Raw genomic sequence first — 14,346 nt, 5'->3', positions numbered from 1 at the left:
TCTAGGTGCTTGTAATTCATTAGTAAAAAAATACAAAAAAATTCCTGCTTACATTCTAGTGGGATGTCTTTGGCCCCTGATGGTAGGTACTCAACCTCAGTTTTCAAACTTTCTGTTCTAAACAAGAACAAATTAAACGTGTGGAGCAGAGTGAAGAGCGAGCTGGTGTTTGTCAGCTCTTTCAAAATAGTTCTATTATTTGATTTAGTTTCTAGGTACATATGCCTCTTCAACTACTTGGTAAAGATATATTCCAAAAGCATTTACTGTTTGGGATGATTCTATTGGTGTAGTGAATAACTGAAATCAGACTATAAGAAATATACATACTGCTTCGACTATATTCAAAAGAGAATACAACAATTAAATAAGAGGATTGCCCAAAGTTCAGAGGACACAAACATTTTCAAAATACTTTAGAGATGCCGAGGAAATGGGGAGCAACAACTGTGTGTGAATTTGCAGGTGATGCCACTGTGTGTTTTCCCTGGAGCCCAACTGGCTATATCTGTGTACCCCAAGTCAGATTGACATAAAGCAGAGAAAGGCAATACTTGGTTTAAAAATGGATGTACAGAGTTATTTTTAAAATACTTCCATTAATTAATTCATTTAGCAAAAAAATTTTTTTGCCCTTCAGAATGTTCAAAGGCCTTGTTCCCTTGCCATCTGGCTTTGATGTTTCTGTTGAATGGTGGATGCCATTTTGATTTCTAGTCCTTTGTATTTGTCCTGTTTCGTGTTCTCTCTGGAAGATTGAATATCTTCCCTTTGCCTGCTCTACACTAAAATTTCCTGATCCCATGCCATAATGTAGTCTATTTTTATCCATTGTGGATAACGGTGAACTCAGTCATATATATGAGTCTTTCCTTGGAGAATTTTTTTTTTTTTTTTGCTTGCATAGTCTCTGTTTCCACCAACTTGCTTTTAGTTATTTATTTTGGTTTTTGGTTTCTATCTCCCATGATGGAGGCTTTCTACAGAGGTCTGATAATCCTTGCTAGTCTGCTCATATTTAATAACAGGGCATGAAAAAGCTAATGGGAAACTCTGAGCGAATGGGTGGGGCTCATCAATTGTAAATTTCCCTGTAGGTTTGTCTGTTGGGGCTTACAGTTGGGGAAACTCCCATGTCAGTATCTTCAGATTCCACAGAGAAGATGCTCTAGTCTCTTGTTTGGAAATCTAAAGTCTGGCTACGGGGTTTTGGGAGCCAAGTTCGTGACAAAGACTTGGGTCTCACCATCCAATATGCAAATACTCATGTAATCCCCCTGCTCCCTGGAGACCTACTGCTTCACTCTCTCCAGAGAATAAGTTTGCAGTATTTTACCGGGTAGAAGAGAGGCATTTGACTGACCGCATGGAGTTGGGAAGGGAATCTGGGAATCTCACTGCTTCTTAAAAAGACTTGTAACCAATTCTCCTTACAATAGATCCCCCTTTGTTCAACTTCAATTCAGGAGGCACCTAGAGCTGGCTATTTTTGAGACTTTTGGAGATGCTGCAATTTGTATGAGCTCGGCTATTGGTTTCCCTCATTGCTGTTTTAGGATTCACTTTTCCTAGGTTTTATCTACTCTTCCATCGGTTTCCATGCTTCTCAAATTTTGTTCCTATTGTTTCCTCTCATTTCCCCATGCTTTAAATACTTAAAAACATCCTTTTATGAAATATGAGATGGCTGGATTTACTTTAACATAATAAGAGTATGGGAAATGGGGAGGGGGAACAGATGAAGAGTCAATAATTATTAAAGATGAGTGATTAAATACATGGTGGACATTCTTAATGATATTTTGTCTGCCTTTTTATATGCTTGAAGTTTTCCATAATTAAAAAAAAGTTAAAAAAATTCCTTTACTTATGTCCTAGTATGTTTTGGTGAAGAAGCAAATTCGGAGCATATATTCAACTGCCATCTCTATCTAGAAGTGCAGAACCATTCATTCTTCAACAACTATTTCCTGAGTATCCACTATGTGCTACTCAATGTGTCAAGATAAACACAGGAATATAGAAAAGATAGATTATTCATTTTAGCTGATCGACTATACTGAGTTTTTAAAAATCAAAATCTATGGCTCTCTGAATTAAGACTTGATGTCTTAAGAGTGTTTGACAGTTCTTTTTTCCTTTTCTGGCTTCTGAATTTGGTTTGATTATGGTATAAATGTATGGTTTTATAAAATACAAAAGATAGAATCCTGAAGGGGGGAAATGTATTGAGTATAGAATGGACCATTGGGGATATCTCCTCAAATTTGAAAGCATTCATACAAGCCATCTAAATGGCTTATGTAACAGGTAAAAATGACCACTAGCAAGGAGCAAGGAGCAGAAAACATTCAGAAAGAAAACGCAAATTCTCTACCAGGAAATCACACAGAAGTGGGAGATTCTTGCTGGCTGATGGAAGAGCATGGGGAGTAGAGTGTTGGCGATTGGTAGAATCTGGTTTAAGACAGAGTGGAAGATCTTGGCTTTCAGTCATTGGTGATTGGGGTGGGGTGGGGTGTGTGTGCCATGAACTGAAGGTACTGCTTCCTATTAAACTAATTGTTAGCAACAAAGGGACAGCTATGGAAAAAGCAAGCACTGACTTCCAGCTGCTCTCCTGTGGAGCAGAGAGCTACCAAGGAGTCCATGAATCATAAACTTTGGTGCTAAGTGGATGAAGTTAGGAAGCTTGTCACTCCATCCAGATAGCAATTTATTACACCCACTTACCACTTGAGTGGATTAATTATTCTCTGTTTCTCTCTGCTTCACATGCATACTACTCCTCTGAGCTTTCTAGAATATTTTCTTGTAAACAAATGGCCATGGTCAATAATCAATCTCCCAAGGAAGAAAAGCACATTGCTTTGGCAGTTTTTCCTTTTGATTTAGCAACTTCCCAAAGGATCCTAAGAATCCCTGTATCACAGTCTCTTCATATTCAAAGGCTTCTCTGGGTAATGCAAATCTCCCTGATAGAACTGTGTGAGTGTGGTTCTTACAAAGTAGGGACTGAAACCAGACTGACAGAATTCCTGTGTCTGCCTGGTGGCAGATTACAGTGAGTGAACAGGGAACTAAAATCTTTCAGATTTATAATCTTCTTGAGGACAGCATTTGGGACCAAGCCTTGCATGTAAGAAATGTTCATAAAATACTTTTCAATATTGATTTATCAGTATTCATTAACTTATACTACAGGAAAAATACTATTATCACTGAATTTTACTTGCTCATTTCTCTCTGAGCCCTTCTGGCTCTATCTAGAAAGGTCAAAAGAGGCTCAGATATGAATTATTAGTAATAGAATACTCCACCTTTGGGATACTTTTTGTCTTCCATACAAGTTAGGGCTATTATAAGAAATCCGCTGGTGGGAATATTCCTCTACTAAAAATGATACATGCAAAGTCTGCATTACAGCATGAAAAATAAATTCATGTTCTAACACCAAATGATTGATTGATTGAATTCCAGCCTCCATTTTTTGAGTGTCTATTCTGTGCCTGACAATATGTTGGATGCAATGTAGTTCCAACTCTCCAAGAATTTACAAGCTAATGAGGAAAGCAAATCATAAAATAAAACAATATGGGCCTTCCTAAGACAATAGACTGTCTTCACCAGTCAGGGTTTGGGCAGACAGCTATGTCTTCCTATGAATTAGTAGGCCAGCTCTCTTTTCCTCCTGAAAACAGCATGAATCCCTCATGACTTCTTCCCCAGGATATCTCTCCAGTTTTACCACTGAGCCATAGAATCTTACCACTGGAATGGGGCCTTAAAAGTTATCTAATCCAATTGTCCATCGGATGTTTGGATCTTTGCTACAAAAAATGGCCATTGCCCCTTTATCAGTTAGAACACATCAAATTACATATAACAAAATACCCAAACTCTGTTGGCTTAATCAATGACAGTAGACCTGTTCAAAAGCTGTTTGATTCAGAGGCTTCAAAAACATCACTAAAGATCAGATATCTTTCTGCTTTTGCTTTCTTAATGTCTGCTTTATTACAAGGCAGCTAATCCTTGTGTTTGGAAGATTGCTGCTCACATTTCAGATACTCCTTGGTTTCTTCAGCACATGCAGAAAGAAGGTCTCTCAGAATATGAATGAACAACTTTACCAAAAACCCCAAGCAAATTGTTCCTCTCATTGGCCCAAACTGTGTCATGCCCATAGACCAACCAATAACTGTGATGGGGAATGGGATTAAGCTGCTTTATTTAGGTTGGAGTTAGGCTAATTTGCTTAGATTGGGACCACATGCTGCAGCAGGAAGTCAGGGCAAGGACTAGGCTTATAAAAATAGGGGTGTTCATTTAGGTAAAGGAGGAGTAGATACTGCGGAGGTTGCCGCAGGGTCCAGCACAGGATTCAGGTTTAGCCATTGACAACGTAGCAGAAGCACCCACCCTCATGCTACGATCATGTCCCCCTGCTGGACAGCTCCGGTTATAAGAAAGAAATTTCATATTTGCAGCTCAATCAACCTCCCAGTTTCCATTCAAATCAGGGCTCCAAGGGTCCCTTCTTGCAACGTTGTTGCCCTCAGGCACTGGGTGCTTCTTTCTATTTATTACTTTAGATGTATCTTCTTTCTACAGAGTGTTTCTTCTGCCTGGGCCTCTACTGCTCTTCACTGCACGCACTAACCCAAAAGAGTCAAAACCCTGACTGCCATTAGAGAAAACCTTACTCCCATCCACGAAATGAAAGGAATTGAGACTTAGTTATTTTGTCTTTTTTTTAATTCCGTTTGTGTCTTCTTTTTCAGGCCAAGTTCACAACTTGCTCCAGATACTGGCTGTGTGACAGAACCGTTCTGAGCGTTCTCTGTAAAATGAAGGAACTGGCTTGATTCATTTCCAGGGATTGTCCCGCTGTGGAATTCTGTGGAAATCCGAATGGGATTCGGATGCGAGGAAGTGATTACAGACGAGGGGCTTTGAGTGAGTGGAGTAATTGAGAACCTGAATCCCATGCTGCTTTGTGTGGTTTAAAGGTGGTTTTGCCCTTTTCCCTGCATTCGCGCTCACACTGAATTTGACCAACTGTACCTACCCCAAGAGCAGACCGAGAGGGCCGGCCTCCCTTCCCCACACGCGCATCTTCCGCGCCGAGGGCAGCAAAGCCTCCCGGGGCCGGGTTCTTCGGCCCCAGGACAGCGCGGCATCCAGCGTCCAGCGCCGCTAGCTCAGGAAACGCAGCCTTCAGCGAATCCAGATGCGCCCGCAGCTGCAGTCTCGGCTGCTTCTCTTCGGGGCCCGAGGCAGGAACGCAACAAGCGGGTGGAAGCGCCACAGTGCCCGCCGTCCCGCTGCCAGGGGGCCCGGAGGAGGCGCTCTCGGCGGACAGCCCAGCCCTGCTTCGTGGGCTGCCAGCGTGTATCCCTTGCCCCTCCCCTCCCGCCCCGGCTGCGGCCCGCCTCACCCCGCCGCGGGCTTTGTCCACCAGCTGCGCCGCGGCCCCTCCCCGTGTCCCGACGGCTCCTCCCCGCCCCCTCCGCGGGCCCCACTTCCTCGGCGCAGGCGGCAGGAGCGGGTCGGGCACCAAGGGGTTAACTCGGGGCTCTTCCCGGCGCGGAGGGATCCGGGGCTGAGGCGAGCGTGGTGCTGAGGCTACCTCAGCGAAAAAAATGTCCGCCTGAGGAGACCCACAAGTTCTATTCGGGGGGACAGCCAGCCCGCCCCGGGAGGAAGGGGCGGCCAGGCCCGAGAGCCGCCTCTCCCGCCCGGATCGGAGCGCCCGCGCGGGGCAAAGTCAACCGAGGCGCCGGGCGGTGCAAAGGGGAAGCCGAGTCCGCTCTCCCGGCCAAAGTGAACTTTAATCGGGGTGGTTGGATGCGGAGACGGGGCGGCAGGTAATTGCGGGCTGGCGAGCGGGAGGGGAACGGCGTGGCTGGGCTGGAGACGCCGCCTCGTGCCCCCACCCCCACTCCCCGGAGCGGGAGCGTCCCGGGCCCGCGCCCCAACTCTGCGCCCCTTTGTACAGCGCCGAACCCGGGGTCCCCTCCAACTTGAGGAGCGGAGTGGGGGCGGAGGCGCGAGTCGCGGGCAGCGAGGCCCGCGGGCGGCGCGCTTGGCCTGCGCGCCCCGCTCGGCTCGGGCCGGCGCTCGGGCTCGGAGGAGCGCGGGAGAGCCGGAGGCTTCGGCCGCGGAGCCAGGCTCATTGTTCGGCAGGTCCGGGGCCGGTCGGCCGCGGGCTAGGCAGCAAAAGTGGGAGGAGGCCGAGCCGGGGGCGGAGGACGCCGAGCGAGTGCGAGACTAGTTGTCGATGTTTCTGTTTTCTTTTTAAAAACGCCCTTCGGGCGCGCGGGGGGGTGCTTTCAGACCCCTCGGGCCCGCCGGGGGCGTCCGAGCGGCGGTGGCCGCAGACGCGGGCCTGCGAGCGGCGCGTTCCCTGCAACTTGTCAGTTCTATTGTTGCCGAACGAGTGAGTCACTTCGCATCTCGCTTCCTCGCCGCTCCGCTTGCTGGACGCGGAATTGCCCCTCTCCCCGCCCCTCGAGACCCCCGCCCAGGCCGGAACCCGCTGGCAGAGGACGCGGTGGCCGCGTGGGACAGGGGGTGCCGGGAAGGGGGCAGGGACCGGCTCGGAAACTTGCGGGAGAGGCAGCGAGTTGCGGGCGCAGCCGCGTCTATCCCGGGCCGCGCCGAGGAACGCGTGGATTCACGGACACGGCGCGGGCGCTGGGCTGTCGCGCCGGCTGCCCGCGCCGCAGTGGGCTCGAGTGGAGGGCATTGGAAGTCAGCCCGGCGCCCCCAAACCTCCTCCTCTTCTCCTGCGCTCCCCTCCACCACCCCAGTACACTTTGGGCCTCTGTGGGCTCTGGCTGAATCCGTTTCCTCTGCCTTAGGACCTGCTAGAAGTGACCGAAGATGAATCCCCAGCAGCAGCGCATGGCCGCTATAGGGACCGACAAGGAGCTGAGCGACCTGCTGGACTTCAGTGCGGTATGAAAGCTTTCCGCGGCATCTTGGGGTTCTGCTGAGGTTTAGGGGCGGGGGAAAAGGAAGGAAAATAAGGAGAGGAGGGGAAAAGCGACCTGGACGCTAGGCAGCGTGAACTCCATCTGCTTTCAGCAATTAGTTCGCAGGGCTGTAGTCCAGCTCCCCAAGTTGGACACCTGAACTTTGATGTAATGTCTAGACTCGCAGATTCAAAACTTGAATACCAGAGGGGTCATTTGGTTTAACCAGTTGAAAGGAGAACAATGTAACAATGAGCTTTGGTTGAGTCACCCTCTGACCCTGATGATTTTGGACTTTATATGAAAAAAGAAAATTATTTTTTCTTCAATGTTCTTCACTATTTCTTTCCCCAAGATCTCATTAATATAGTTTATGGTACCTGAAAGATGTTAGTTACAAGAAAGCCACTTCAGAGCAGGAATTTCTAACCTTTTGCGTTTATCACTTATTTTAAGATGGTTTTGTGTGAATCTGAAAAAAAAAAAAAAGGAACGACTTAAAAAAAAAATAACCGTCAGGTGGAATCAAAGGGCCCACTGCTCTTATTGATGGGTCTAATTCCTTTATTAACTGCTGTTAGGAGACAGGACCAACACCTGCTTTATAAGACTGTTGTAATGGATCTTTATATAATCATGTAGACGTAATTTTGACTGTATGTGTGAATTAAATGTAATGAAATTCACTTAGTTCCAAAATGAAGATAATGGGCAAAAAATTACCTTTTAATTTTAATAATCTTAGACTCTCTCATTTAAGTGGTTGGTTTTTCAGAGCAGACTGTAGCCAGTATTTCCAAGTAGTGTTAGGAAATAGTATCACTATTTGCTTTTGCTTTTTGGGTCTGAAGGTATCTCCTCAATTTTATTTTAACTTCCCTCTGAAACATAGTGTCAACTGAAGACTCTTTGGTGGACTTTTGTTAGCAAGGGGTCTAGAAGATTTTCAGGACTAACAGATTCATTTGGGTTATTTTGCAGATGTTTTCCCCACCTGTTAATAGTGGAAAAACCAGACCAACGACACTGGGAAGTAGTCAATTCAGTGGCTCAGGTAAGATGTCTAAAAGGAGAAACTCATGTTATAGTGTTTTGAGACATTTTAGTAAAGTATAAAGTGTTTTAGTATTTTTCTTCATGCTGTTCTTTAGTGTGCCAGGTTAAAATTAAACACAAAAACAAATAAAAAACCACCAAACTCGGGCTGTTGCAACAAGGATCTGTTGACCTTTCTATAAAAATTTCAATATGAATTTTAAATTGTTCCGTTTTTCATACTGTTCAAAATGGAAAATTGTCTTATTTGAATACAAGGGATTATATTATCCCTCTATACCTAGAAAAGTACTACAAGAAAATGATCTGTGGTCCATGCATGGTCTTTTTTGTTTTCCAGTGGTTATTTAAATATAAGTAAGTATTTAAATTTGGTAAATTTTCAGTTCATTTTCATTGTTAAACCCCAAGTTCTAAAGAATTGGTAAAATGGTATAATTCAATATATGCCTATGAAAATTTGTGAAATTGAGTCAAACAGTAATTAGTAAGATTAGTTTATCAAAAAAAAAACTAGCCATTCCCCTGGAAGTCTGCAGTAAATTCATAATGTCATGGACAGTTTTAAAATGTTAATGGAATAAATGTTACAAATGAAGAGAAACTTAGATTTATCTTCAAATGCCATCAATTAGAAGACTTAAATTCTGTCTTATAGTTAGATTATGTTAGAATAATGTTTAGAGTTAAATTAGATTTCCTTTCTACAGTAATGCTGTCTCCTTTAAATTTATTTTCTGTATGCGTCCAATTCTCAATTAATAAACATTTATTCCATTTTCTTAAGCATATATATTTTTGTTTTTCCAACTTTTTAAAACTCATAATTTTAAAAATACTCCAGAAGCAAAGTCCATTTTAGTGTACAAAAACTGTAATTTTCTCTTTAATTATTCATTAGCATTCAGAGATGAAAAATAACTAAAGTTATGAAGGCATCATCTTAAGAAAACAAGCTGTCAGATCTTTGGGCTGAAACTCAGTAATTCCTCTCTGGTACTTTTTATTTCCACTAGTAAAATGATAGTTGATTTCTTAAAATACTGTAGGAGCAAATAACATTAAATAAGGTTAATTTCACAACCAGGTTAACACAATACCACTTTAAAGTTAAAGTTATATTTTAAAATCATACACTTATTTACTAAAACTCATTTTTAATGATGAAATTGCAGGGGGGTGGAATATAACATGGTTTAGCATCTCAAAAAAGCAAGATAAGAATATTTTGGATTTTAAATAACTCTAAAAGCTAATAATCCTTAACCAAAAGGGTATCATGTATCATGAAATATCAGCCAAACCCCAATTCTTCCCCCTGCCTTCTTCCTTTTATTGGTAATCATATGAAATTTGTGGCTTTTTGGGGGGAGGGGATGGAGAAAGTTATTGGTTAATATAGAAGAAGGCTATGTTCCTTTTCTTTACTTGTGTTTTGAGTGTATCTTAATTTTGCAACTAATAATTCATTTTCAGGAACTTTCAGATTTATTTTGTGTAAGGAAGTGTTTTGAAATGTCAAGTGTCAAATACATAGTAGATGCCCAATAAATATTAAGTGAATAGTATATTGCTGTTTTATTCTGTTAGTTCCAGCTTAAATTTTGGAAAATATATTTAACTGGCACTCATTGATCTCAAGGAAATGAATTTCAGAAACTTTCTATTAGAAATGCTCTCTGATTTTAGAATAAGGGCATTATGTATTTTTCACTTTTTTAAGTCAAGAAGGTATGATTTATGTGATCTGTAAAATGAAAAAGAAAAAAACTATTTGTGAACTTAGTGTGATTTAAGGCTTGGCATCCTAGGAGTTGTGAGACCCTTCTCTAAATAGCTTGCATTGCACAAAGAAAAAAAATATTTTTCCACATTGTAGAAGAGGTCGCAATATTTTATTATTTGGAGTTGGAAATTTTAGTTTTGAAACTGTTGGATTTGTTACTCATCAATTGAAAGTTTGAATTTAAACACCTGTATTATGTGGGCATAGTAATATTTATCTGTGTGGTTTGTTTTAAATGCCAGAAAAAATTGTAATAAAAAAATAAAGTTGTGATCTTTAATAATTACTGAATTGATTTATATTTTGGTAAAGGAAGATGGCATAAGTGATTATTTTATATAGTTATTCTAGCTAGTAGATATGGTTTCCCTATAGTCATTTCTTTTCTTAAAGGGAATGCCTGAAAGAAATTGGTATCATAACATTTTAATTATATTAATTATGTTTATATACTTTATTGACATTTGAAATAATTTTCTGCCCTGACTTAGAAAGGGTATTATACGGTAAATCTGAATGCCTGTTTGTTTACAGCATATACAAGGCTAAAGATCTGACTTTCCTTTGAAGAGAATTTAAAAAAAGTAGAATTTTTTCTTTGGAGTAACATTTGTAAAAACCCAAACATTTTACCTAGTGAAAACTATAATTGTGCAGTAAAATGTCCTTTCTTAATTATTTTTCTTTCTTGTGGATGACTTTATTTCACCTTGGGCTGTTTTTGAAAAATGATATATAACACTTTAATAACTTTTTTAGCTGAAAGCATGTAATATGGGCCGCTCTACAGGATGTTATTGTTGATCTATTCCTAAAGCAAAACATAACTTGCATGATAGCTGATGTTTCTTCAGAAGTCGCTATGGAAGAGATGAATGTGCATTTACTGTTACTTATTTGTCTTGAGGAGTCTGTTATAATGTCATCAAGGTGTTAATTTTCTCTGCATTATGGAAAGACTGAATTTGTCTACTTGGTATAAAATAGGCTCTGTCAGGTGTTCTTACAGTGACTTTGAGAGAGATTTTTCTCTCTCTGTAGGAGTTAAAGGTAAGGCAGTCTATTAGGGCAGTAAATAGAAGGAAATCTTGTTGTAAGGATTGACAAAATGGAAATAGTTCAGGTGTTTAAATCTACTAACTCCATTTTCGCCCATACTTAAGGGTTTGAGTGTGTAGAACTAAATGTGATATTGGGTTAAATTTTTAGTTGCTTGAATGTTTGCATGATATCTGAAAATTTCCTTTGTTAGTTTTTGAATCCAAGTAATAAAAACATATTTGGAAGGGATGGGATATAGTCACTTTGCAAGCTGTCTTATATGTTGAGTATGTCTTGCTGATATTTCTATCCAGAAAGTTATTTTAGCTGGCAAATCAAGTTTTACTTGCCTCATTCAAATCAGTCTTTTGTAATAATAAACATTTTTTCTTGCTCAGGTTGTTTTTTGGAAATAATTCTAATGAATGTTTTCTAGCTCTTAATTTTTAAAGGGAATACAGTTTTTCATTTTTCAGTTACTGATAATTTTGTTGGGGGGGGTGTTCAGATGTACATTTAGGCTTTTTGTAATATTGGTATAGAGCCAGAAAATGAATGGTCATTAAATTGCTCTTTAGTAAGTTTTTTTTTTTAATTAATTGAACTTCTTGTTTTGAGATGATTGTAGATTCACATGCAGTGGTAAGAAACAATACAGAGATATCCCACGTATCCTTTACCCAGCTTCCTGCAATAGTAGCATCTTACAAAACTGTAGTGCGCTATCACAATTAGGTTATCGACACTGGTATAGTCAAGATACAAAACATTTCCATTACCACAAAGATTCTTGGTGTTGCCCTTTTATGACTGTATTCTCTTCTCTAAAAATTAAAAAAAAAAAAGTTTAGGGTAAGGTTATTAAATACCTCCTCACCCTATTAAACATAGAGTAAGCATTTCAAATTGCCATAACATTATTTGCACATATGAAGAAAAAATCAAGAAAGAGAAAACCAAAAATTTACCAATGTGTAAATGTATTACAGGTAGGAATGTTGATAGAGAGGAGATGAGATTTGGCCTGTTGATCTAAGGTATTTTAAGGTTATGAGTAGGGTGTGGCTTATATTATATATCTATCAGTGTTGACATTTATGATAACTATAATTTGTAGTAATAAACACTTATTAAAATTTATTAAAATGTAATACTGTTATGTGGGTAACTGCATCATGTAGATATTTGCTTCAGGTAAGCTGTAGTGATGAGAGTTTGCAGAGTCAGCAGGCAAGTGGGGAATAATACATTTTTCAGGATAAATGTGGTATGTTAACTGGCTTGTTTAAGCTAAGAGTTTAGTAGTAAGGAAGTCTTTTAGAATCTTGTATGAAAATACAGAACTGGAAGACAAAAAATTAGAGGCAAGGTTATAGGTATGAATATTGTGTGCTTTTCAGAACAATTCCTGTAGTGTTCCTTTAAATAGTTATGGTTTTTAATGAATTTTAATAACAACTTGATTAGATCACAAATTCTGGAGACTTATTTATTATATACAGTGAGGCATATCTATAACTAATTATTTTTATCTTTTCTCATTAACATTTTAGTTTCTGTCCTTCAGGCTATCCTTTGGAATATCTTTTTCTTTGAGATTTTAAAATAATTCTCTTGGAATAGGAAGTAAGGATGAAGATATTCAATCTTGAATATAAAGTTTTTTTTTTTTCCCTACATTTTTGATTTAATGGGGCCATTTAGAATGCTCCATTATTAATGCCAGATAGTCTTTTCTGTTCTTGAGTAGTTGATAATCTTGCCTAGGATGTTATTGCCTGCTTAGGGTCTTTGAAGACTTGGGTAACTCTTGCCACAGAGGGTGAACTCTTAGACAGGTCTCCTGAAAAAAAAGAAAGGGTGTTTTTGGATAGTGTGTGATACCCTTTTTAAAAAAAGCGTTTAATAGGACTATTTGCAGGTGTCACTTGAATTTTTTGGACGGGAATGTTGAAATTGCAAATCTAATGTTTTAGTGTTAAGGGAATAAAATGAGAAGACAAACATTTAAATATGTCAATTCAAAGGACTAATGAATGACTTTCTGCCCTGTTAAATAGTTGAGCCATTTTAAGATCAGATTTGGCAGTCTACCGTATATTGATTTAGTTTCTGCTTTGTGGAGCCTGCCATTCTAGTAGCTTTTGGGAAGGTGGGAAATGGAGAAGGGCATCCATAAAAGAAAGCATTTCATTATCTAGATGAGGAGATAAAATATAAAATCATGAGGTAAATAAAATTCTATAACATAAAAATGTCAATAACTAAAAAATTAATGTAGTTTAAATTGAGTCCATAAGAATAAGGAAGGTGTTAAGGAGTCAAGGGACTGGATTAAGGAAAGCTCAGAGATGGTGAATTTTGAATTGACCTGTGAAGGAGATATTACAAATGAATTATGGAAGAGAAGAACTGGCCTTCTGGGTATGGAACAAAATAAGAGACCTGGAAGTAGGAGTTTGGCTTTGTCCAAGGGCCTGTATTGTTCAGGGAAAGAGAAGCTGGTTCTTAGTGATTACCACTCCTGGAAGAGCTCCTATTTCCATACTGTTTTCTGGAGTTAGATGGCCTGGGTTCAAAACCTGGCATTGCCACTTATTAGCTGGATGATTTTGAGCAAGCTCCTTAAACTCTCTGTGCCTGTTTCTTAATCTGTAAACTAGGTTAATAATAGTAGCTATCTTCGATAGAGTGTTTAGGAGTGTAGAATGAATTAATATATGTAAAGCTCCAAGAACCATGCTTGGCACATAGTGAGCTGTGGTGGAGTGGATTGTTCATGATGAACAAGTAGCAATAAGGAAGGTATTTATTTAGTAGGCTTTTGTGCTCCTCTAGGGATGAGCCTGGGAAGGTGTGGACTTGGTATTTGTGTAGAAAGTAGGGAGAAACAATACAAGGCATAAAAGATGGACAACATTTGGAGGATTGGATTTCTATAGGTAAGAGAAATGACTCAAAGGCTGTAGTTCTGGCATAATTGGAGGGTGGTAGTTCTAGAGGAAATAAAGATACTGTTTTATTTTGAGCATTTTAAATCTCACAACCTGGAACTCTTTTGATTAATCTGGAGATTTATGAGGGAAAAGTACAGGGAGAAGAGTTGAAGATGTTGGCATAGCAAAAAAAAAAGAGAAAGAAACAGAAAAGCATTTTTTTTCTCACTGTAAAATTAATCTGTGATCATGAAAAGAAAATTGGAGAACAGGAAAAAGCCACAAGGGGAAAAATCAGTCATTATTTCAGTATCCAGAGAAAATTGTTATGTTTTGATTTATTTCCATTTAGTCTTTTTTTTTTTTTCCCTAATAGTTTAATAGTTCTATGTTTATAAAGTTGGGAGTTTGCTTACTGATAGCTTCATTTTATGTCCTGCTTTTTTTTCCTACTTAATATTATACCATGAGCATTTTCCCATATTATTAAAGGTTCTTTATAAACATGATTTAAATTTGTTACATGATATTACATGGAATGTATATA

The 14,346-nt window shown here is 39.9% G+C and overlaps 1 protein-coding gene across 2 annotated transcripts in view; it reads left to right on the top strand.

Moving 5' to 3' along the window:
- The first annotated feature begins 5,603 nt into the window (after positions 1–5,603).
- The window catches only part of TCF12 (transcription factor 12), a 500,835-nt gene continuing 492,092 nt past the window's right edge, over positions 5,604–14,346 (top strand). Inside the window, exons 1-3 of one of the 2 annotated variants that reach the window (XM_037833866.1) lie at positions 5,604–5,870; positions 6,867–6,963; positions 7,962–8,034. In XM_037833866.1, the coding sequence (XP_037689794.1) occupies positions 6,889–6,963; positions 7,962–8,034 (148 nt within the window). In that variant the 5' untranslated portion in view covers positions 5,604–5,870; positions 6,867–6,888. The remainder of the gene's footprint in view (positions 5,871–6,866; positions 6,964–7,961; positions 8,035–14,346) is intronic. The other variant, XM_037833867.1, reaches the window with a different exon arrangement.

The sequence above is a fragment of the Choloepus didactylus genome, chromosome 4, assembly GCF_015220235.1.
Source record: "Choloepus didactylus isolate mChoDid1 chromosome 4, mChoDid1.pri, whole genome shotgun sequence".
In the NCBI taxonomy this organism is placed as follows: domain Eukaryota; kingdom Metazoa; phylum Chordata; class Mammalia; order Pilosa; family Megalonychidae; genus Choloepus; species Choloepus didactylus.
Note: the sequence above shows the minus strand (reverse complement) of the source record. Positions and strands in the feature narration are given on the sequence as shown.